Genomic DNA, 24,448 nt, shown 5'->3' with positions numbered 1-24,448 from the left:
TTTATTGGAGCTGTCTTGTGTTCACTTATGATAATATCACAGATTTCAGCAGCTAATTTAAAAAAAAAAAAAAAAAAAAAGTTTTTTCTAAAGATTTCTGGAACACTTGTGTCAGTTTGCATAAGAGCTGATCGAAGAAAATCAGAAAATTTTAAGATTGTCACTATGCTTCCTTTCCATATCTCAGTTGTTGGTTGATAACAGAACTTTGAGGAAATTATTGATCTTATAAATATGAGTTTTGGGCCTCTAAAAAGGACAATATTATTGAAGGGCTGTTTATGTTCTGCAGGTAATATTGGCCTGGAATTAATGCCAAGAGGACAAAGCAATTGCATCTTGGCAAAAAAATAAGTCTTGAAATGTATGAGCAGGGAAGTCACAGAAATAACAGGCTCCCATTTGTCCTTGATTGGTTCCTTCCTCCTAGACTCCTTTATGAAGAAAGTGGGGGAAAAAAGATCTTTAGCTATGAGTACTACACAGAAAGCAGAAAATTATGGACTAACGATAATACATTAGATCTCACAATGCAAGCTAGAGTATTAATAGAGTTGCATTGTAGACTAGAATCAGCCACGGCTAGTCTGCTTTCAGACATTAGAAAGCTGGAGCTGCAGTGATAAGAATTGTTTTAAAATAATATTGCACAGTGGAATTATGTTAAGACAAAGCGAATTTAAAAGGTAGGATGTAAACATGCAGTAAGAAATAACTGAACAAGAACCACAAAATAGCCACAAGGGACAAACTTATAGTGCTTTGTAGATCGCAGCAGAACAAGTGATAGGTTGCTGTGGAATGTCTTGAGCATGTAGCTGAGGAATAGCAAGAGCAGGACTTCACCTACTGGCTAGATAATTTGAGTACAGTATGCAAAACGAAAAAACAGGTGGGCTTAAAAAGTGAATATATTGCGATCAAGGACAAGTGGTGATAAGGGATGCTTTCCATGCCTCTGCAATGAAGAGAAGTGATGATGATGCTTGCTGCTATTAAATTATCTTCTCTGTTTTCTTTGGTGCTGGTGTGAAAAAAAATAGTAAATCTCGACAGTGTTTCTGCATTGTTGTGATGGCCAGCAACATACACTCACATTACGTGAGCCATGGATGGGAGCCAAATAAAATAATTTTGCTCTCTTGAAAACTGGCTTTTTTTTCCATCATAGTTTATCAAGGGAGAAATTTTAAAGTAGCGATATAGTCAGGAAATCAGCTACAATGATTTTTGTTTCTACTTTTCATGCTGCTATTCTGTATGTATAATGTAAGTACCAACCGTCACTAGATTGTTACCTTTCCATCTCTCACTTCTGTGAGTAATTCCTTTAGCTAAAGCTAAAGAAGCATTGCTTAAATCAAACAAACCTCAATGTGTTCATTCTTTACATGTATATCAAACAATTTGCTGTATTTTATGGGCACTTTAAAAGAAATATTGGATTGTACCCGTCAGTGCTTGTGGGTGTCAAACCACACAAATTATGTCTCCATGGAGCATAAATCTCTAGATGTCAATGGCCTGTGTGACCTCTACTGGCACATTTGTAATTAGCTGGAACTCTTAAATCCATGTGCTTCTTTAGTGAATGGAAAGTAGTGCAACAGATGGTATACAGTGCCCATTGCTAGAGCTCAGGGTTCTAGAATTCAGTTCGAAAAGAAAGCTGAATTTTGTTATTGCTGGGGCACGTGGATCTACTCTGGAGACCTGCTTATTTGTTGAGTGCCATCAGGTGGTTGTTGAAGTGTGAGCATGGTTGGAGGGGATTTTCTGAAAGCAGGCCAGCCCTTCGCTTTTTGTTTTGTTTTGTTTTTGTTTTCTGTCTTGTGATGCATTTAAGGTAAAGTAGCATGGTTCTCCAGGTGCAATGCTTTTATATTTTATTTTATTTTTTGATTGAACCAGGCGTCCCCTCTATAAAACTTTGGGCAATGTGTTTTCATACACTCGCTGAATGAGTGCTGAAAGGCAGAGATGCGATTAGTGTAATCGCCTGCACAACACGCACCGTATCTTTTAATGAATTAAGTCATGTTTACAGTAATCCTTACCTTTGAGGCAGTGAAGTCCTGAATTTAAAATAAGCAGTGATGGAAAATCCATCTCAAGTCCTTGTAAATTTTTCCTTGTAAATAGTTTCATTATTCAACAATATTTTAAAAGCCATTTATTTCTGTTAAGGATTTGCTTTGTTTCAGCTTTCACGCACTGCATTCAAGAATTGCTTGGCCTGGATTAAGAAGTTTGTCACAATCACTTTTTTTTTTTAATGGCATCTGAAGTTTTCATAATTAAAAATCTATAAATCTATGAGAGCAGTGGAAATTTTGTAACCCTTGCATTAATTCTTGGTTAACAGTTTCAAGCACCTACGCTTCCCATTGTTTTGTGAGAGATTGATGGTGGATTGATAGCCTCACTGAGGTCATTCTATCATCTAATTTTAAACAGGCACAAGTTTTTTGTTTGTTTGTTTGTTTGTTTTTTTCCTGCTTTTCTGGAGTGTCCTCCATGCTTTGAGGAAAAATAAGGACAACAAAATGAGTCACAGTGTAATAGATGAGAGAGGGAGTACAGGTGGGTTTGGTCTCCCTCCATGTTAGGTTTTTTGTTAAAATTGTGTGTTTTAGGAGAAATAGCTACTTTTGTTGTTTTCATTAAGCATGTCATTTACGCTGTTATCGCTTTGGATGTCATCTTTCAGATGAAGAATTGCGTGTGTTCTCTGATTGTCTACATTACTCATTTCCTCTTGAATAAAGGGCTGCCCTGAATATGAAACAAACCTTTATTATCCTTTAATTAAATTATTTCATTTGAAAACATATTGGGGGTGATGTGTTTCTTATGCCGTCACATGGTATTCCAGGATTAACTAAGGAAACTACAGCAAATTCTGTGAACGCATAGCCGGGGAATAGAAAAGATTTTGGATATCATCACAGATGCCTATCTATTGCGATTTATTTAGAACATCCATCAGCATAAGAATAACATCAGGAAAATTCCAGTAATAAGAGATCAAGGAAAATTAATTAGTTTAGTTCTTGTTTCTAAAACTTACTATTTCCAGCATTACAAAATCATATTTTGTTCCTTTGGGGATTAGTGGAAGCATGGGAAATAATTATGGAATGATGCATATGGCTTCAGTGAGGATGACACCTATTCCTGCTAGGGAAAGAGCAACTTAACACGAGTCTGAGATGTTCAGAGGAAGAGCAGATTTAATGAACACAAGGTTAGCTGGTAGATTTCTCTAAGACTTGTAGGAATTTCTCACAGAGGCAGTCGATGAACAGTTTGACAAATGCAGATACCAGCAACAAGACAATATGAGCATCCAGGAGTTGGTGGGAGCTTTCAGAAAGGTTATTAACGTCCATAAATTCTTGTAGAGGGAAATGTCAACTGTGCTCCCACGGGGCTTTGTTGGAAAACAATCCTGTTTAATGTATTGGTTATGGAGTTGGAAAGTGGAACAGCTCCTTCTCCTTGGTACTGAAGCTTGGAGACTGTACAAGGGCAAGGGGGGGACTGTTGTCACCCAGTATGTAACAGTGAAATTGGACAAGCTTTGGGCTGGTTGTATCTATAGACGGATAACTAGAAGATCCTGCTTACTGCAGGAAACTAGTGTTGCATCTTCTGCAACAAAAGCGAAAAGCTCTTAAATGAAATAATTAATAGATAATTTAAAATGTAATAAAGAAGAAAGGCGTATAGAGATGATGCTATCAGTATTGATATTGTAGTGAAACTAGCTGGGAAATAGTCTACTTGAAAAGATAACCTAATAATAATAATAAAAAACAAAACCTCCCCCACCTAACTTTGACTTGGAAAAATGTGTAAATTGTTTAATTTGAAGATAACCGTGGCTAATCTTGTGGAATGAAGGGTTCTCTTCCAGAGATATGAAGGAAAGCTGCAGGGAAGTATGGAGGTAATGCTTAATTCTAGTTTCCAAGTTGGAGGAATTGGAAATGGGATACTTTCAGTGAAAGGATGACCTCTGCATGCAGAAGCTTGCAAAATCATGGTTAGAACCAATTTTAAGATTTTTTTTTTTTTTTGAAAGAACCAATTGAATCTGGGGGAGAAATGGAGAAATTCTGTATTCAAGGGAGCAAACATGCATTAGTTTAAATCAAGTATACTTGATACTTTTATGCTTTTGTAAAATGTAAACAGGTATTACCTGTGCCAGTTTCATACACTGAATTAAAATAACAAGAGGGTAAGCAGATATAGTGAATATATATATATATATATTTTTTTTTTGCAAGATTTGAAATTAATACCTGAAATTAATGTCTGTGATAAGGATGAGCAGAATTTGAATGTAAAAGGTATGGTTTTTTATTAGTAGAAAAAGAAAGGACATTTATGTACATAGGTCATATCTACAATAATCTAAATAACTTAAAGATATTATTTTTATTGTAATTACAAATTTGATGTCATTCTGGGGGGAAATGTGATGGAGTGAGAATGCATAACATGGAACCTGCACCAAGTAACTTTTTTTCTGGGCTTGCAATGTGACCCTGTGTGAACCAGCATCCTAGTTCCAGCGATCTCGGATACTTTGATCACATCCAGAAGTCTGAGAGAGGACTTTTATTAGGAGGCACTGAAGAGCTGTGAAAATACAGAGTGATTTGTGGGCAACTCTTTGGTTGTATGGAAGTGACTTGACAAGCTTTTGTTGGGGCTTTGGCTCCTTTTGATATAGATTCTTTAAAATCTTCTAGCATTTTAGGAAACTACTTTATCTTTAAAAAATTTTTCAGTGGAAAAAAGTGTGTTCTTATGAGGAAAGCAAGAAAAAAAAAATGAACATATGGATTTTACGCATGGCTGCTTAAACCTGCTTTCAAGCACATTCATTCTGGTTTAATACCATTTGGAATAAATTAATTTTCATATCAGGCAATTCTACTCTTAATGTTTGTGACAACAGACAAATGGCAATCCCCCTTTTTTCCATCCTTCTTACTGATAGCCCTCCCTGAATCACCAGGTTCCCTCAGAGAGAGCCAAACATTAGATTTGTAGGCATTAAGAACTGGAAATTGTATCTAACATCCTCCTAGAGTGAAGACCTTCCATGCAGAAAATTCCACCTAACAGTTGAATTGATAGCTCAACATCTTGTTCTGGCGTCAACGGATTGTCCTCAGATTAATCTTATAGCTCGTCCAAACCTCTTTCTGCAGTGGGTCGGGTGAGGACTGGATGCAGCTCCAAGGTTTGCTGGACCAGACGGGATGTGCAACCTCTGCCACATCGTGGTAGCAGAGGCTCCAGCAGCCCTTATGTGGGAGTCCGAACTGGAAGTCAATCCAGAACTGTAGATGTTCGTAAGCCTTTAAACTAGAGTTGGTTTTCTAACCCATGTAGTAGATGGGAAAACCATTTGAGCATTGATTGCAGCTAGGCTTGGCACAGAATTCTGAAATGTTGTTGCTTTTGGTTAAAGCAGAAATGGAAGGAAGTCCTGTGTGTGGGTGCAGGGAGAACCTTTCTGTTACAGTGACCTCTGAATTGAGCTTATACCTTCCCGATGAATTCTTCGTGATCTCTTTGGTTCCTATAGGCAGTTTTCCCTCTCAACTCAATCATGTCTCGGTGTAGGCAGTAGCCTCCAAGAATGAGCAGGTTAATGTGACTGAGAAGTGTGAATGACTCAGGCTTTTTATAACTTTCCTGTTTGGGTGTCAGGGGACTCCGTGGTCACTGTCCCCTTGACTTTGCTACCAAGATAATCCTCCCCTTCTCAAGGCCTTTCTCCTTGTTAATAAATGGTTTTCTTGGTAGAAGATAAGATTTCCATATTGGGCTGCTTTCATTTATGAACTAATTTTCCTTGAGGGCAGACCAGAATCTCAACCCAGCATGGAGGTGGAGGGTTAGCAGAGGGGGTGAGGACTGTGAATCCAAAAGGAAGTGAAGAGCTTAGAAAAGCTCAAACTAAAATTTTGTGCGTAGTTGGGCTTGGGCGTGAGGCCAAACGGTTTATTTTGACTCGTTTTTCCTGTCTAAGTTTTAGGAAAGATGAGAGAAGAATCCAATTTCTGAGACAAAATAAACAAGTATGTCAAAAAGTTGTTACTTAAACATGTAGAGACAGATACTCCTCCAAACCATCTTGATTCATCTTTTTTTTTTTTTTTTTCTATTTTTTCCACCTTATTTAAGCAAGGTGACGGGAACTGCCCATGTCAACTCTTCATTTCAGCCAGATCTGCTGAAGGCTGTACTGGCTGTCAGGGACCTAATGAGAGGTGGTGGTGTCTGTACGAGGTTAGGCCGCGCAGGTCAGCTCTCAGTGCATGTCTGCAGTGCTCCGTGCCGCAGATGGATGACTGGTAACAGCAGAATCTCAGCTTTATGTCCCGTGAGGTATCACCGCAGTCCTCTGTCAGTCCGATTAGCCCAGAGGTGAAGTTTCTTAGGCTGTGTGCATTGCTCATACTTTTGATGGCTGAGCTTATTTGTCCTGTGCTCCAGCGTGCTCTGTAACCATGTCAGGTAATTGAGGGCCAACATTGTGCATCCCTATTGTCAGACTGTTAGACTCCATAGGCATACCCAATGATATAACCATTTAAATATTTAGATTTCTAGCTCCCAGTTAAGCACAAAAATGATTCTGTGAGGTGAGACATAATTTTTCCGCACACTGGAACAGGCTCCCCAGGGATGTAGTCACGGCACCAAGCCTGTCAGAGTTTAAGAAGCGTTTGGACCGTGCTCTTAGTCATATGGTCTGAATTTTTGGGTAGACCTGTGTGGAGCCAGGAGTTGGACTATGATCCTTGTGGGTCCCTTCCAACTTGGGATATTCTATGATTTTCTGTATCTATTGGAATCCTCTGTGTGTGGAATTCCATACTCCTAACATAAGCATGTCTACATGGTGAGAAGTGTTTGTTTTGACAAAGTTCTCAATACAAGATTCAAACCAAGAATGCACAGAATATCTATCGTGCAGTTCTGCAGGCATCTTAAAGTAGTTTGTGTCCATGCTGCTGATGAAGAGGCAGTTCTGCCCTGCCCATCACCTCTATTGCTGCATTCAGAGCTTTTCCTGCAGCTGGTGCTGCTGCCCACGTGGCTCCGAAGTCAGGCAGTGAGCTGAAAACTCATTTTTCTTTTGCAGGATTAGTTAATGTTCAACGGGGTTATGTTCTTAATGGAATTTATAGCGCTGTTATAGCAAAGAATCAAGCACGTGCAGAAAAAGCTGAGCTGGCCTCTCAGCCTTGAAGATTATGTTGGTTTAAAGCATATATGGAAGCATGTTTGGGTGCATAGAGTGTAAACAGAGATGGATGTGAGAGAATTGTTTGCAAAGCGTACATTTTTCTTAATAGTCCAGAAAAATCTTTTGAAGTATTAGGCCTATAGTAAATTTAATGTTTTTGAACAAGGGATAATCTATGGTTGGATTTTTTTTTTTGGTCTTCTCTTATCTGATTGTCTTTCTGCCTTGCTTGTCCATCTTTCTCACTTTTTTCACCTATGAAGACTTTTTTTTTGCTTGCAGTAGTGAATATAATGTAATTACAGGTCTGTGCTGACAGTCTTTCCAGTCCAGTATTGCCACCAGATTAATCCTACAGATTTGCTAGGAATCAAGTAGAACAGGTATTTCTTTAATTCGGTAAGAAATATTGAGCACTTTTCTTTTGTCTCTGCAATATTCTGCATTGCACATGTGAACTGGACTAACAATTGGCGGTTCTCGACTGGCAATACTTATACTTGTACACAAGTTGTAGAGTTAAGATTGTTCTTGTAGAGTTAAAATATTTTAAATATCACATTTAGGTTGCAGCATAGAAATGCTGGCACTTGTTTAGCCACCACAGTGGACATTTCTGTAAGTCACAAGGGAATTGGGTTTATTGTGGAGGAAAGCAATACTTTATAGTGTGATGGACAAACAGGTAATTTCACATGCGAAATGCTGTGCTTTTGTAGAAGGTTCCAAACAGTAAAATACTGCTGTTCATAACAGGTTGATGCTAAGGGTGATTGTGGGGTTAGGCTTTTGGAGACTGCAATGTTAGAGCAGAATTCTGCTGGCATAGTTAGGACTTGGCTCTAGTATAGGAATCCAATCCAATGAATTGCTGACTGAAATAAACAGTTATTTTCTTTATAGATGATACTTTGAAGACAGACTGCCTAAACAAATTTTGTTCACATTGGAGAATTTGCTGGACTGGGGAGGGAAGTTTCTCTATTGCTATATTTAGGAGAAGCTGAAAGCAAGAGATGCACGTACTTTGGCAAATATTCTGGGAGGAAAAGTACAGTTAGGCAATAGAATTCCTTAGATATATTATTGAAAAAATGTGAAGTTAGTTTCAAGAGTAGGATTGCCAATCATCTCTGCAAAACATTTAATTAGAAGTCCAATGGCTAAAATACACTGCTATTAACATACTTTCCTTATGTGATAATATTAAATTTCAAATTCATACTTAATAATCACAGCCTGCCAGTAGATAATATATGTGAACAACAGAGAATGTTTCACAGAAAATTTATTCTAAAAATGTCTGAACTATGCAATTATAACAAAACCACGCAAAGCTTAATTCAATGAGATTTACCCTGAAGAACAATTAGTTTGTATTTCTAAGTTACAGGGGTTGGAACTCAGTGGAGAAACCTAGTTTCACATTTTGAAAAATGAGTGGATGGTTGTCTAAGTGTGTTGCTGAGCATTTTTTAAAAATGACAATAAATTGAAAACTTTAGAGAGAAGCAAAAAAATTAAGTTACCTAAGAAAATAGCGGATATCATTCTAGCCTAGACAGTAACAGGGGATCTCTTTTCCTTACATCTCCTTCTGTTTTCTTTCATCTGTCATAATAAACTTTTATGTTTGTATGAAAAATGTTATGTGATGCCATTATCTTGATAACACAGGATATCTTCCTCGCAGGTACTGCAAGGTATAAGCTATGAGTGATTTATGTTTTCAGTGAAGCACTTAAAGCTAATGGTTTGGGGGATATTTGGTCAAAGTAGAAATAAGATATTGTCATCATCCTTTCCTTTATCCAACTGAGCTATTCTAGTTCACCTGTTCAGTCTAGGAAGATTGTTGTAGAAATGGTGAGGAAGAAATATTTCATTTGTTCATATATGCTTGGGCATGAAACTGCTTTTCATTCTTTTGTTATTCAAAATTTTTATTGTGACAAGAGTTGGAGAAATGTTGGGGAAAATGCACTGATTTGACTTTTGTATTTTACTTGTTTGCTTTGGGAGCAGATTTGAAATGAAAAAACCTCTTAGAGGCTCTTAATGAGTTTTTATCTTGTATACATATAGTTGAAATCATTGCTTGCCCTTTCATATAGAGTTTTGAAAGATTTTTTTTTCCTATTTTTTAGTAAAGGTTGAAACTGAGGCAGTATTCCAATTGAAAAAACTGGTCATCCAGTTTGCATCTTTTGTGTCACCTGTATGATTGCCATCCACTGAAATTAGTTTGCTTTTGTAGGCTTTGGACTATCTTACAGCTTTTAATTAGGTATTGCATTATAAGAAGTATGTGTTTCAGAACCCATGTTAATAGTAAGGAAAAGCACACTTACTAGAAAGAACTCAGATGTATTTCACACATTTACAGGTATCATAACTGATAAATTACTGACTATAATCTTTGCCTACCTATATCTTATTCTGTGAATACAGAGGCCAACTGGAGTAGCAACCATCCTTTTATAGACAGACTTGCAGGTTCTGAAAGATGATTAAACATTGTTGGAAAAATGAGAATAGCTCCCACATTAACCATGTTTACAGCAACTAGAAGCTGTCTCATACTTTTATTTAATGACACACATGGGTGCTTTCAGTGCTGTAAAGCATGAAGCCTAATGATTTTTTGCATAAGAGTAGAAGCTGAATAATAGTAATTTTAGCATACACTAGATATTATCAGATAATTCTACTACTAAATATTTGCAGGTGGGAGGAGACTGAGGCCTGTATTTATATGTGGTTTATAAATACACTGATTAGAGAGTTCTGATATGCCTCTCTTTTTGAGCAAGTATTGCAAGTTGTCTGCCAGTTGCGCAGTGAAAATCTTTCACAGACTGTGAATGAATTTTGCATAGACTTACCAGTCTGTTAATTTTGAGTGATAGTAATTAGTCAAAGCCATTCTCTTTAGTAAAGTAGTGGAACCTATGTTGTGTATTCTGGATGATATTTATAAGTACTGAATGTGTACCTTATTGAACTAAGCTTTATAAATTAGATTGTTACTCAAGAAGAGGTAGTTATAGTCTTGATTTTTTTCACTCAGTTCTTTGTTGTTTTGTATTACTGGAATTAATTTGTCAGTTAAACGTAGTAAGTTCTGAAGAAAACACTTGGGATATTATATACAGAGGGCTTAATCTGTATCTCAATGTATAATATGTTATTTTGTCTTTCCCTACTTTTAGTATGTTATTCTTATAGTGTTCCAATTATACGGGATTTCTAATTTTTCTTTTCAATTAATTAGTTATTATATGATTAAAATAAAGGAAATATTTAAACTTGAATTATTTTAATTTAACATTTATGTGATCGGATTTCTCAGGGTCAGTGTTCTTTCAGCGTTTTTCAATAGACAAACTAGTTTATGTTTGGCATTGCTCTTCACTGAATACTGTATCACTTTCAGAGCAAATTGCTATCTCTGTGAGGTGGACTGTATGTGTCCTGCAACCTGATGGCTGGATTTTTCTGTCTCTGGAATTTAAAAATGAAGACAACTGTCTTGAAAATTTAATGAAAAGCCAAAATGGCAAATAAAATAACTTCTGTCTTTGTTTTAGGCCTTGTTTAAACTTATAAGCCTAAGATGATCTAGAAAATCCTTTTTGTTTTTGAGCAAATACTGTTCTTCTTGGTGCAAAATTAAGAAATCGTAACTACTGAGGGGAATTTTTATTCAGAAAGCTGCACAGGCTCGTTGAATTACTTGTATTCCATGCGAGGAGGGTTGACCTTGGCTGGCTGTCAGACACCCACTGCCACTCTCTCACTTGTCTCCTTAGCAGGAGAAAATAAGATGGAAAGCTCGTGGGTGGGGATAAAGCAGAGATCGCTCACCAGTTACCATCCTTGGCAAAACTTGACTTGGAAAAAAAATAATTTAGTTTATTGCTAATTTAAATAGATTTGCATGCTGAGAAACAAAGGCAAAAACTACATTTTTTTTTTTTTTTTCCCCCCTACTCCCTTTTCCCCTGGCTTAACTTTACTCTTTCACTACTCTTTCTTCTTCCCCCATTTTCCCCTTGAGAGGCACAAGGGGGTAGGGAATAGGGGTTGTTGTCAGTCTGTAATGTTTGTCTGAGATGTTCAATGCTTCACTTTCCTCACACTTCTCCCCACCTCCAGTGTGGGTCTTCTCCATGGGCGCAGTCCTTTGGGGTAAACCTGCATGGGCTGTACCTGCTCCACTATGGCTTCTTCCCAAAATTCCAGGGGCCATCCAATCCATACCAAGTACATTCAATACAGGATGTATGCAGCATGATAGGGTATCTTAAGGGTATATGAGAGAAGAATTTTCTGAACACAGGCTTTTAAGCACTTCGTGGATGTGGCAGTGGTATGCTTGAGTGTTCTCAGGAGCAGAGGGACAGTAGCAATACTATGGAGAAGTATTATATGTATACGGGAACAACATGTGCTGCTCCCTGAAATTTATACAGTATTTGGACATTATAGTATTAATATCTGTTCATTTTGTGTCATTTTGTCTCTTTTAGGGAGTATGACTTCTGCAACGTCACCTATCATTTTGAAATGGGACCCGAAAAGTTTGGAAATCAGGACTCTCACAGTAGAGAGGCTACTGGAGCCACTTGTTACTCAAGTAAGTAACTTCTGTTTGTTTTACTTCTTCTTTTAGCATGATGCTATATTTACTCATTATATGTAATTATCTTAATAATTGTAAATAGTAAAATTTTAAATAGCTTTTGTTCGTGACCTCTAGTGGAAAACTGTTGAAATGTGTTCAGAAGTTCTTGTTCTAAATAATTAATAGTCTGAAAATATGAGTGGGAATACAGTAGCAACAACTGTTTAGCTATGCTTGTCTTTCAAAAACAGATTAGAAATTTATGAAGCAGTCGATTTAAGATAGGGATCTGACTGAGCATATGCCCTTGGTATGTTGTGTTGGGAGACAGGTTCAGCAAAACCAACCAACCAAATTAAGGAAACATGTCCAGTCATTCCTAAATGGACTAAAAACGGTATGACGGAAGCGATAGTAGGTGATGTTTATAATGTATATATTAGTGGTATCTATCTTTTAACCATAGAGATCAGTTTTTACATAGTCAAAGAACATCTTTGTGTATCTATGCCTATCAAGTTTCCTGTGTCTGTATAGAGTTAAATGTGCTGTGAATGCATGAGCAAGAGTGATGTGGTCTGGAGAAATATGGCAGTAGACATCAAGCTTCAGTCATCAGCAGGGTGATTTGCTGAAACTGTGACCTGGTGCCTTTCTTTTCCTGAGGTGCTATTAGAAATAGCCAGCTAGTTACATAACCACCATAGTAAGCTTTAATATGGGTAGCCCCTTTATTTAAAATACATAAATCATTTTCCTTATAATAATGCTAATTGTATTAAAAATGAAGAATGCCAGCCAACGCCATCTGCCTAACCACCTGTTACTAACAGTTTTCTTGTAGACGTTGTGGATCTTGACGGGTAGAAATTTAGGCCTTGTTTTGAGCATGAGACCAGACTTCAAGATGGTTTGTTTTCAGAATAAAACAGATATCAAATATAAATCCCTACTTCTTTATTTCTCTAAATATGATGTCTGTGTATGGTTCCCACACTCTTTAAAAGCAATCACTTTCCAAAGAAGTTACACCTAGTCTTCTTTATTTGTTTTGGGAAAAAAAAAAAAAAAAAAAAAGCATTATCTTTCTACAGATAACTCTGGGAATGTCTGTGACACTGCACAAAACTTTACAGATTCAAAGACAAATAAATGATGTGAAACGTACATCGATCTGTTGATAAAGTGATTATTAGCTATCATTATAAACCTTTACAATTGTTGATATGGAGGACAGACTAAAATCCAGAAGACATCGCAATATGAAATGAAAATTATGTTATGAGCTCTATGTTATTCTGGTCCACCTGCTGGCAAGGGAAGCGAGGCTGCTGTGGCATCATGGTCAGTTGTGAAAAGAGTAAATTACTGAGTATTCTGAGAGTGATTTTCCTGTTTTCCTTTCATTTTGTTTTATTTTTCAACAATATGCACAGAAGAGAGAAAATAATGTATCAGCTCAGAAATGAAAGCACCATCGTAATTTCATAGTTCCTGAAGTTAAGTTAAGGTTTAGCTAGATTTGGTTTGATGTTGGTCCTCAGCAACGCAAATACAGCAATTACAAGTTGAACTACATGATGTGAATTTCTTCATTGGTGAAAACTGTTTCCAAGATCCTTCCATTTGTATATTTTTACGTTTGTATTTATTTACTATTTCAGCAGTATGTCAAGAAGACTAGAGGAAATAAAATGCAGTCCAGAGGGGCTAAAGCAATGTCTGCAGTTTTATTCAAAGTTTATGAATACTTTCATTCTGATTTCTTCATGTCATATGCCTCTATATAGTATGAACGTATAAAAAAGAACTTTCTGAACATGTGATTTATTTCTCATTCTAGAGAAATAAGTAGTTCCACCTATTTTCCTCTAGTTTGAATCTAATAAAGTTTGTTTGACTAAAGCATGTTTTGTGAGCCATACAAACATAACCATGAAAATTTTGAGTGAGGAGAAATGTGCTACCTTCAGAGTATGTTTATCTGTTGCATTTTTAGCTTAAGTTATTCAGCTGTTCTTTGTTTTTCTCAGATAAATTAACAAAAGTTAACAATCATCCCAGCTTGAAAGCTTTTCCTTTCTTAAAGCTACATAAACAGTCTGGTCAAGTCAAGAATAGTATCTTGTTTATCTCAGTTTGGGGTTGGATTGCAATCTGCCTATGCCATGATAAACTCCACAAGAACTGAGCCCACATTGCATGTGCAAGCATGTTTCAATCTCCTTAGAAAATTTAAAACCGTTTCCTAAAAAGAACATCTACTTTGAAAGTTTCTTTTTAAAAACAAGTAAGTTATTTAATCTCTGTTCAATTTAAACTCAGAAGTCCAATGTAGATTCATAAGAGCTGCTTAACACAGAGATCTTACAGCTGTTATTTCACAATTAATTAACAATAGGTCACTGATAGAAGAGAGATTCAATGGCCACAGACTGCACAAGTTCCTGAGCAATCTGGTCTGACTTTGAAGGTAGCCCTACTAGATGACATCCTGTGGTCCTTTACAGCCAAAATTAGTTGGATGGTGTGATTTTTAGCACTGTCAAGACAAATCCATGCTTTGTTTTGGCATCACACTTGAGTATTGTAGAAGATCCTTGTGTTATCCAGGCTGTGTATGATTTTGAAGAGTGCTTGAAAAAAAAAAAAAAAAAAGCAAAACAGTTATACACTAGGCTTTAGGCTTCAAAAATACTGATCAAGCCTTTTGTGTCTATCTGGGGTGTGTGTGTGTGTGTAGGATTTAGGTTCTGAACTGAGGGTATATATAGGCTCATAAATGAGTAACGTTTATCAGAAATGAGATTTTCTGATGGTGGAGGATCCAGTGATTTCTGTTGAAATTCTGTGGGGTAATACGGAAATGTGATGTGAATTTGAAAAAGAACATGGCATTGAGTCGGGAGAGTGGCACATTAAAACTTGAATTTTAGACAAGCTCATTAGTGTTCCAGATGAGAAAATATGGATAACCTATGAATTGATTTAGAAGAAATTATAAGACAGGAAGGTTGTCTGAGCTGGAGGCAAAAAAATCCATTAACTGATCATGAGAACGCATTAGAAATGACAGAATTGCATTTATTCTAGGCAGCCCTGAACTGGCAAACTAATTAAAACTTTCTTTGGCTGTCAGAGGTCTAAGTGTATTGGAAGTTACTGAAGCATCCATTTGCCCAGTGCTTGTTGTCATATTTAAAGTATAACAGATACGTGCTCGTATCTGCCATATGTCTTTTTCACATTGCTGTTACTGAGATTTTGTGGAAAAAAATAAATAAATGTTTTGTGATTTTATAAATGTTGACATTTTTTACTATAAATCTTAAATTTTTTAATTCTATGAACATTATAGAATGAAACCTGTAACTAAAATATATCCTTAAGAATTAGTGCCTCTTATTCTCTCACCTTCATGCTTGTAACCAAAATGAATGACAAGTTTGTCAGACTGTGAGTGGTTTTCAGAAGAAAAAAGAATTAATTTTTTACAAAGGGATTAAATGCCCTTACCTGATATTTTATGTGTAGCTGGAAGGTAGTGTTTGTGATTGAGATGTTTGTGGTTGAGATTGCCGATAATGACTCAGGATAGTTTTTGGTTTTGGTGATTTTCCATTTTAATTAAATACAAATGTGACTTTTCATGAGAATGAAAGAGATTATATAAATCATGAACACAATTGTTTTAGTCTTTTTCAAAAAAAAAAAAAAAAGTACTCACATGCAAACATATAAATGAGAAAACAATTATGTATAATTTTTGAAGATCAGGTATGCTTATGCTTTGTTGATGAAATATCAATTTTCTAGTGTTAAATTAGAACATTTTCTACTTTCTGTTTGGTAGTTTGTCATAGGTATTTTAAATAGCAGTCTGGCTGTTCTACAAATGTACCTTTACTATCAGAGCCATGCAGCAGTTGTGTTTTTCAGAATATTCATTTTTGGAATATCATGCATAAGTTCAGATTTGTAAAACTAACACTAATAATAGTAAGTGTTCCACCTCTGAGTCCTGTTATACTAGCTTAGAATGAAACAATAATATTTTGCAAAGCAGACAGGTGCCATTGATTTAATGGTTTTGCATTTTTTCTTGCCTATAGTATCATTCAATAAAATGTAGTAACCTATATATAAAATAAACACATAATTATATAAAATTCCAAATAGTTTTAATTAGTGAGACATATTTAGAAAATTGTAATAATTATTGCTGATGTTATACTTGATTTCTCATCAAAGAGTTTGTGCCTAGTCTAATCCCTTGTGCAGTATATTTTGAAAATGAACTGATTTCTGTATTGCCTTGAGAAATATATTTATATACTCAACCTTTCCAGTTATTCAGAGATTATTTGTATTTGGTGAGCCATTATCACATTTGATCTGCAAATCCGGTGGACTAATTAATCTCCACAGGAAATTATTGATTGCTATTGTCTGGGAGCTGCATCTGAACCACAGCACTGCACGTGCACACATGCAAACATAGGCTTCCTTTTGGAGGTTTTGTGCACGTGTATGCATGTTTAAAACAATTTTCAGAAAAATGGTTTCAGATGATGGAGTACTGTATGTCTGATGCACACATCCCACTTGTGTTAGTAATTGTGCAGAATTTTTGTGCAATTTCTCTATTTGATAGCTAGATTCAGCTGAAGCTGCCTTCAGGACAGGCCTAAAGGAAAATGAATTATAAAGGCTCATTTTTGATCATTTGAGCTCAATTTAATAACATTATAAGGTCCAAATTGTTATTTTCTATTTGAGCACGACTATTTTCCCAATTGCAAAGTTATTTTTCATTTAAACACTCGGATCTGTGGCCTTTGTGGCAGTGCGGGAGGTTGGACTGTGCATCAGTCTTGTCTGGCGGGGGCTCATTAGGCAATAGCCATTAGTGTCAGGGAGCCCATGCTGCATCCCATCAGAAAATGAATTTGAGATTTTTCATTTTTAATTGAAACTAAACCTTACATCTCATTTATGAAGGATTTCTTGGTTGAGAAGGCACATCATCCACCTTGCTTTTTCCAGTGTTGCTCTATTTATTGCTTAAAATGCTCTCTGAACTCAAAATTAGCAGGTGCTTATTTAGCTCAGGGTGCTCTTTAATCTGTTAGATCCTTCAAGAAATGTCTGCTGCAGTCTGGCCTTGACAGTTTCTTCTTTGCCATAAGATTTACTAACATCTGTGCCTCTCTGTAAACTCTACTTGGGATCTTCTCGGTACAGAGACTTTTTGTGCTTGCTGAGAGATTATTTAACTCAATTTTATCATTTCTATTTTTGTTCTCCATGACTGGAAAACCGTGGGCTATTTATAGTATGTGGTGTCCTGCAAGGTCAGGACCTTGTCAGTCTATATTTGCCTTCCTGTGATTTTATTCGCTGTTTAAAGGTATTTATGTACGTGTCTGTACCTCTGAGCTTATGCATATGTACCTTAGCATTTTCTGGAGGAAGAATGGAAACTCAGGGGGCTTTAGGTCTTGCCCACTGCGCCCATATTCCATTTTTATGACAAAATGGTGCCAAAACCCAGAGTAATTAAAAATATTGTCTACTTCCCTTCCACCACACAAGCCAATGTGGAGAGATGGTGAGAAAAAATTAATGCTGGAGATGTAAGTTTTGCTGGCATTATGATAGATTTGCCTCAAATTGTAACTGGAAAACCTTACAACTAAATGGGCCTACTGTATAGCTTTGTATTCATAAATGCTGGAGTTTTCATCCATTGAGAAATGTTTTGACTTTGGTCAACCTTAACAAATTCTTAGTGGTCAGGGTTACCAGAGGGGCACAAAGTGTCCTTGGCTTTATGTGGTATGGATGAAACTGTTTTCATCACTGTTTAATTTAAAAAAGCATTTACTGCTTTGACTCTTCACTCTGAGATGTAACCTTCTGAAACAGGTTTGCAGTGTCCCAGTATGGCATAAATATATCCATGTGCAGTGAATAAGTTCTGAGAAGGAATATGCTGGATGTCTCTGCTACTGCCATGAATAAATAAATCACATCTGACTTGATGCAGTAGGTCATGTCATAGCTTTATCTGTTGTATGAACAGAAGATGGGTGCTCTTTCATGCCTACAGAGTTGATCTCTTCTCTCAAATTGAGACTCATTTATATTCTTAGAGATGGACCCTTCTGGGGTCAGAGCTGTGACTAAAGCCAAACAAAGAAAAGAGACATGGAAATAAACATGCATCTGCCCACAAGAATATGTAGAAACACAGCCTCATGTAGAAAAAAATGCATTAATCAATGCACACCCCACAAACCTCATTGCTAGCAGCGATACCAGTTGTTTTTGTGAAGAATACCACTGGGACTGCTGTGTTCAGCACTGGGGCCCCCAGCACAAGAAGGACGTGGACCTGTTGGAGTGAGTCCAGAGGAGGCCATGAGGATGGTCAAAAGGCTGGAGCACCTCTCCTATGAAGACAGGCTGAGGGACTTGGGGTTGTTCAACCTGGAGAAGAGAAAGTCCCAGGGAGGCCTCCCAGTGGACTGCTCCCAGTGGACTGCCCCCTAAAGGGGGCTGCACGAAAGCTGGGGAGGGCCTCTTTGTCTTGACTGGAAATAAATATGATAGAGAAACAAACAATGACAACAAAACACAAGAACAAGCACATAGCTGAATATTAAGCCAGAATTAACACTGAGAATTTTTGCCAGTATTACCAATTGCTGCTCCAGTGCAGGAATGAATGTACAGAAGTGGGGCAGATGGTGGGAGAGGGGGATTTGGACAGATCTTTCCTATAAGTGTAGGGCATTCTCCAGGGAAGGGCTAGTGCAAGCAGTTGAATAGGTAAAAGCTGGGAGAGTCCTTGATAGTGCCTTCATCCTGACTCTTTAAACAGTGCAGCACGGAGCTCTGAAACTTGTCTAGTGTTTGTTTTTTTTTTGTTTTTTTTTGTTTTTTTAACAATACGGTTTTCCTGCACATGCTTTTCTTATAAGTGTTTAATGGAAGAGTTTTCAGAAAGTGATGTTTCTTCCAGGAATTTCCAAATTCTAAGCAAAAAGCAAAAAGTATTCTGAATAATTTTTGTGATACCTTTCTTTTACTTGTGTCCTTGAAGACATAGCAATATGCACTTTAACAGAGCTGAGCCTTTTTCTGTTCTCAAAAATCCAACTCAGCTGGTTCTTAACAATTCTGCTGATTTATGTAGGGTCATCGCTATAGAAAGGGAATATCTAAAGTTTTGAGGGGAAAATGGCTTCTGTTGCATTTTTTGTAGATTCTTCTTAGTTTGCAGATATTTTTTTTCCAAAATATCGTACGAATAACATGTCACTTCCAAAAGTTTTCAAAGTATAAAAAAGGATAGTCACAAATACATTAGCAAATTATTTTCTTTCTTTCATGTCAAAAATACTAATTAAAGCAGGAGATCTAGATCCACTTATGCTTTAAAAGTTGAACGCATAGTTATAGCCATTTGACTTGTTCAATGGATATATGGCCTTGTTACAAAACCAGTAATAGACTTTCATTTTGTCTGATAAGCAAAACCTTGTTGGTACTATGAACTTATGCTTAATAGAAGTATTTGACATAAGAGCTTTTTCAGTGATGAAAATAAAACACCTTAAATTATTGCAGTGGATATAAATGCTGATATAACAACTTTCTGAACTATAATACTTTTATGTTTAGTGTAGTTTAAAAATGCAACTTTGAGTGCTTTAGCAGGGGGTTAACTTGAAATAAATGTTTTTAACATCACCAAATGAGAATCAGATGCAATACAAATAACTAGTGCCAGGCCTACATACTGTATGAGCAGTGAGTTGGCATGGTTTCTTACGCAGCAGCTTCAAAATAGCTGTTACGATATCCAACTGAATCACTGTGTGAGCTCACAGTGGTGAAAGACAATGTGATCCGTAAATGGATCAGCTGGTGGGTATGAAGTAAATTTAGCGAGACAATATTATTGTTAGAGCATTGCATTAATGAGATTATTATTGGAAGGATTTCCCATTCTCAAAAGTGATGTTGACAAATTGGATATGGATCAGGGAAGATTAGGTGAATGGCTCAAGTTTTGTTTTTTAATGGCATTCTGAAGACTTTGGATGTATTTCATTCCTATGCAGGCTTATCAATAAAGAAAAATTGTCTTAAATTAACTTGCAGTATAGATTTTAAGACAATTTCTTGTAGCATACACAGAATAAATGATATTCTAGAACTAATTTAAAATAAATTCAAATATGGTATTTACACCCTGAAATTAAAATGTTCCAACATGAAAATGATATTCAGTAATAATTCTAGAGTACTTATGTGAATAAGCTGTAGTAAGCTAAGAGGTATTTTGATCTCAACCAGTATCTGTATGGGGGAAGAAAAAAAAAGCCCAAAATGTTTTCTTATATTGTAGGGTTTTTAATTGACAAAATGCCCTGGATGGAAGCTGAAAGTAGAAATAAGTGTAAACTATAAATAACACCCACTGGAATATTTTTATTAGAATGGGGGGGGGGGGGGGGGGGGGGGAACTGAGTGATACTGGAATTATTTGATTAAAACCTGAGCATTTTATTTGGATGAAATGCTTTAAGTCTACCAGAAGTTAAAAACTGAGAAAAGAATGACTGGAAGAACAAAAAGTATGTGCAGTAATGGGCCTTCTCACTTTATGAAGTAGGGAGAAAGTAGGAGCAGGATTGCTTATTTGCTTTCATAGATCAGCTTTGCCAAGAAAAAGAGAAAATTGATACAAAACTTATGTGATTAAATATGTATACTTCTAATGACTTCCGTAGTCTTTGGAAGAGATTTCAATATTAAGTTCTTGTAATCCATTTTAGCTTCGCTCTTGACAATGATGTAAAAATCTTTTTTCACTTTCTTATTTTTCAGTAACTTAATTTGCTGGATGTCATCATCAATCTATAAGAGTTAGAAAGGGTACAAAATAAGCATGATTGCAAAAAGAATATGCTAATTACAAGATTTTGCTTTGAAGTGTTAATTAACCTAATTATATGAGATCCATGTTCTGGAAGGCAATGCTAATTTTTTTCCATAGTCCTTCAATACATATATCTGAAGATTGGCTGATATATTTGAAGATATATTTGAAGTTGAAAGAATTCAGGGCATGGATATGTGGATAATTTGTTTTCTTTCCTGTGTTAATCGATTTAGAATATCGATTCCATGGGGTGTGTACCTTTATATGCATTTTTATTTATTTTTTAGTAATCTTCAAATTTTCTGTAAAATGTGATAGTATGTAACTAGAGAGACCCGAGCATTTTGGGTATTTTTTAACAAGTCATTGCTTTTCAGTTAGAGAAATTCAGATATGAATTGCCATTTTGTTTTAATCATATGGCCAAAATTACAGTGTTTAGTTTCCTGTTTGGTAAATTGATTTTAGCATCTTTTCTGACAACCTCATAGGTAGTTCTTGAATATTTTGCATCTGGGCATCAAATGCTTATGTTGTGGGGAAACATAAGCATTTGATGCCCTTCTACTTGTGAGCAATTGTCTTTGTCAATGGATGATTGATATTTTCCCCCTTGATGTATTGATGTTTTTCTTTTATTTAAATTTTTGTGTGTACTACTAGAGTCATTCAGTAGTCATTGATGAGACTTCTCAGTTTATTATTGTATAACAAGTTATTAAGCATAGCTAGCATATGCTTAGCCAATTGAACACAGATGCATTCAATATTGTGATATGATGTTTGAAGAATATAAAATAAATAATGTTCTGTGGAATAGAAATTTTCTGTAGATATGTTCATGTATATTTTTTTTAATTCTAAAAGACGTTAGTATTAGAATTTTCATTCTCGTTTAGTGTATTGGATCAATGTAAAGCAAAGGACTAGTTGCTCTAATTTTCATTACTGGCTGGTAACTCATAAATTAAAGGGTATTTAGCAAAAAAGCATAATTATAAATTAGCTACTTGCCTTCTTTTATGTGGATATTTTTTGTTTAGAAATAAGTTTTAAAGATGAAAATAGATGGAATTGATTGTATATACCCTTTTAACCCCAGAACGGTAGCTTAATTTTTAGCTTAGGAACCTGTTAGTGTGGAAGAGAATAAACCAGAATTCCTCCCATGCCACAAGTTACTGCAAGCATGACCCGTCGGATTGCACTCCCAGAACCACAGCAAGGCTGAGGCTGGAAGGCACGTCTGGAGGCCACCTGGTCCAAGCCCCTGCTCAAGGAGGGTGCCCAGCACCCATCGAGGATGGGCCCAGGGCCTCTGGGCCTGGCCCTGGGCACCTCAGAGCAGAGCCTGGCTCCATCCTCTCCACACCTCCCTGCGGGACTTGTCGGACACGGATGGGATCCCCCTGCCTTCCTCGTCCCCAGGCCCAGCAGCCCCAGCTCTCTCGGCCTCTCCTCACAGCGGAGGTGCCCCCAGGCCCTGAAGTAGTTTGAAGGCAGATGTTGATCCAGTATGGATCAACAAGCTGTCTGGTATTGAGCAGCCCACAGCTGGGCACAGTACTTCTGGTGTGGCCTCACCAACGCTGAGTAGAGCATACAAAGCAGTATAAACATGAGTATGGTACATACCGATATACCGACCTTTCATATTGCAAGCTAACCCTGTGTTTTGTGAACATCATTTTATTAGACACACCTGCAATTTTGTTGCATTTAACCATGGGAGTAGACCTTTTACTGAGCTGCATGCTCATTTTTTGCTTTCCTTGTTCTCAAACCTTATCTGCTTGTACAAATGGTTAAACTGACAGTTTTCAAAGAAGGATTTTAGGGAAATGAGATTTGCAACAGGAATTAATTTTCCTTATTCATTTCATGTCGCTCTATAGTAATGAAATTGTATTGTATCTGCTTATGCTAATGGTAACTTCTTTTATTAGAAGGTGTTCATATAGAAGCATAATGAATCTAGCATACTGAATAGTTTCTGAATGTTGAGTTGTTTCCAGGGGATACGTATTAACCTATTCAATTTTTCCCAGCAAATTACACATATCTACACTTGGTAGTGGAGAACGATTAAGCTTTTATTACTTTGCTTGAAATATTTTAATTAACCATATATTATTCTGTAAGGTTATACTAATACAAGTACAAAATAGTGGCAGCTAAGGTACACCTATTCATTTTTGAAGGGAAGAGATATTCAGTTACATTTTCCTGAGCTATTGCCAGATAGTTTTTTCACTTTTCTGAAAAAGGAATTAGCTCAAAAAGCATTAAGCAAAATACATGCGTGAGGATCAACATGCACACGCACATTTTTTTCCCTGTCTTCCACTCAGTACACATTTTTCAAATCTGATTTCTTCATATATTTTACTACATGATCTCTTTGTATACTTCCATGAAGTATTTCTTTTGAAACTGAGAGGCTCTGTGCTTTCATGTACGTGCAATATGATATTGTTTGTTATGTGTATGTGATGACTTTAAAAGCTTGTTGTAGTGTTTTATTTTGTTTGTTTTTAATCCTTTCTAGAAAAGGAAACGTGCTTTATTTGAGAAGTTCTTGCCTGACATAATGGAAGTGTTTGTTAGAGTAATGGAAAAGATGCAGCTATATTATTGCTGTAGTACCAATTATGATCAGTTAGTTCATTTTATAATGATCAATGCCTGGTAAAATAAGTTTTTGTTTGTGAGCAACTTATGTGAAAAATAAACTCCCTGTCAAATAAATTTGGAGACTCTGAATTCAGAGTTCTAGCTTGCTTGTTCAAGATGTGTCAGGGTTATTAACCAGAAATGAATGGAAATTTATGGCCGTGCCATCCTCATCCAGAGCATATGCTTAATGGCACTATTACTAATATCAAGAATTTAGGACTGATAATTTAATTGTGTGCAAATTTGGACACAAAACAAGTTATTTGAGGCTTTGACCTGCAGCTGGCTGCTTCTTCTTCATGTGGTAGACAGGTCTAGAAAGAGAACTTTCTCCTTCCTTGCTAGCTTATCTTGACAGCTAAAAATGAGTTGGTAATATTGCTTTCTAGGCCATCATTTATTGCTTGGTGTCTGATTAGTAGAGGCTTTCAGTCTCTTTGTCTGTTAGGGTCTTTCATGTGTTCCTGGCTTAGTTACCTTTCAGGTTTTCTAGAGTTCATTGCTTGCAGTAAAGTCAGGTTGAAAGCTGCAGTGCTGTATCATGGAGGGTGAAAAGTTGACCTCCTGTTCTAAATCAAAGAAAAACTTAAGAGCCTTGGCACTTTATCTACTGTACTTTATCATCATTCCTCAGGCATCATTTTTCTGATCATTACTTGAAACTGAAAAGGCTAGACGTGGCTTTGAGGTGTGTGTACCTGCTAACATGACAGGCCACGTACTTTTTGTTATACCCTATTATACAAATATTATAAAGTCTTGGGACAGAATAATCAAAGTTGTACCTGTCATTATTGTCTGTCAACTTTTTTGGTAGGTACATACCAGTATTATAGTATACAGAATGGACTGACACAGCTCACTATTTCTTTTTCTCTCAAAGGGCATGTTGTGAATGCATTTTTAATTC

General features: G+C 36.5%; 1 protein-coding gene across 6 annotated transcripts in view; it reads left to right on the top strand.

Annotated features, from left to right (window-relative positions):
• Window positions 1-24,448, top strand: part of CTNNA2 (catenin alpha 2) — a 469,784-nt gene that overhangs the window by 43,690 nt on the left and 401,646 nt on the right. For all 6 annotated transcript variants that reach the window (XM_072037885.1, XM_027455797.3, XM_072037884.1 and 3 more), the window contains exon 2: window positions 11,812-11,918. In XM_072037885.1, the coding sequence (XP_071893986.1) occupies window positions 11,817-11,918 (102 nt within the window). In that variant the 5' untranslated portion in view covers window positions 11,812-11,816. The remainder of the gene's footprint in view (window positions 1-11,811; window positions 11,919-24,448) is intronic.

The sequence above is a fragment of the Anas platyrhynchos genome, chromosome 4, assembly GCF_047663525.1.
Source record: "Anas platyrhynchos isolate ZD024472 breed Pekin duck chromosome 4, IASCAAS_PekinDuck_T2T, whole genome shotgun sequence".
In the NCBI taxonomy this organism is placed as follows: domain Eukaryota; kingdom Metazoa; phylum Chordata; class Aves; order Anseriformes; family Anatidae; genus Anas; species Anas platyrhynchos.
Note: the sequence above shows the minus strand (reverse complement) of the source record. Positions and strands in the feature narration are given on the sequence as shown.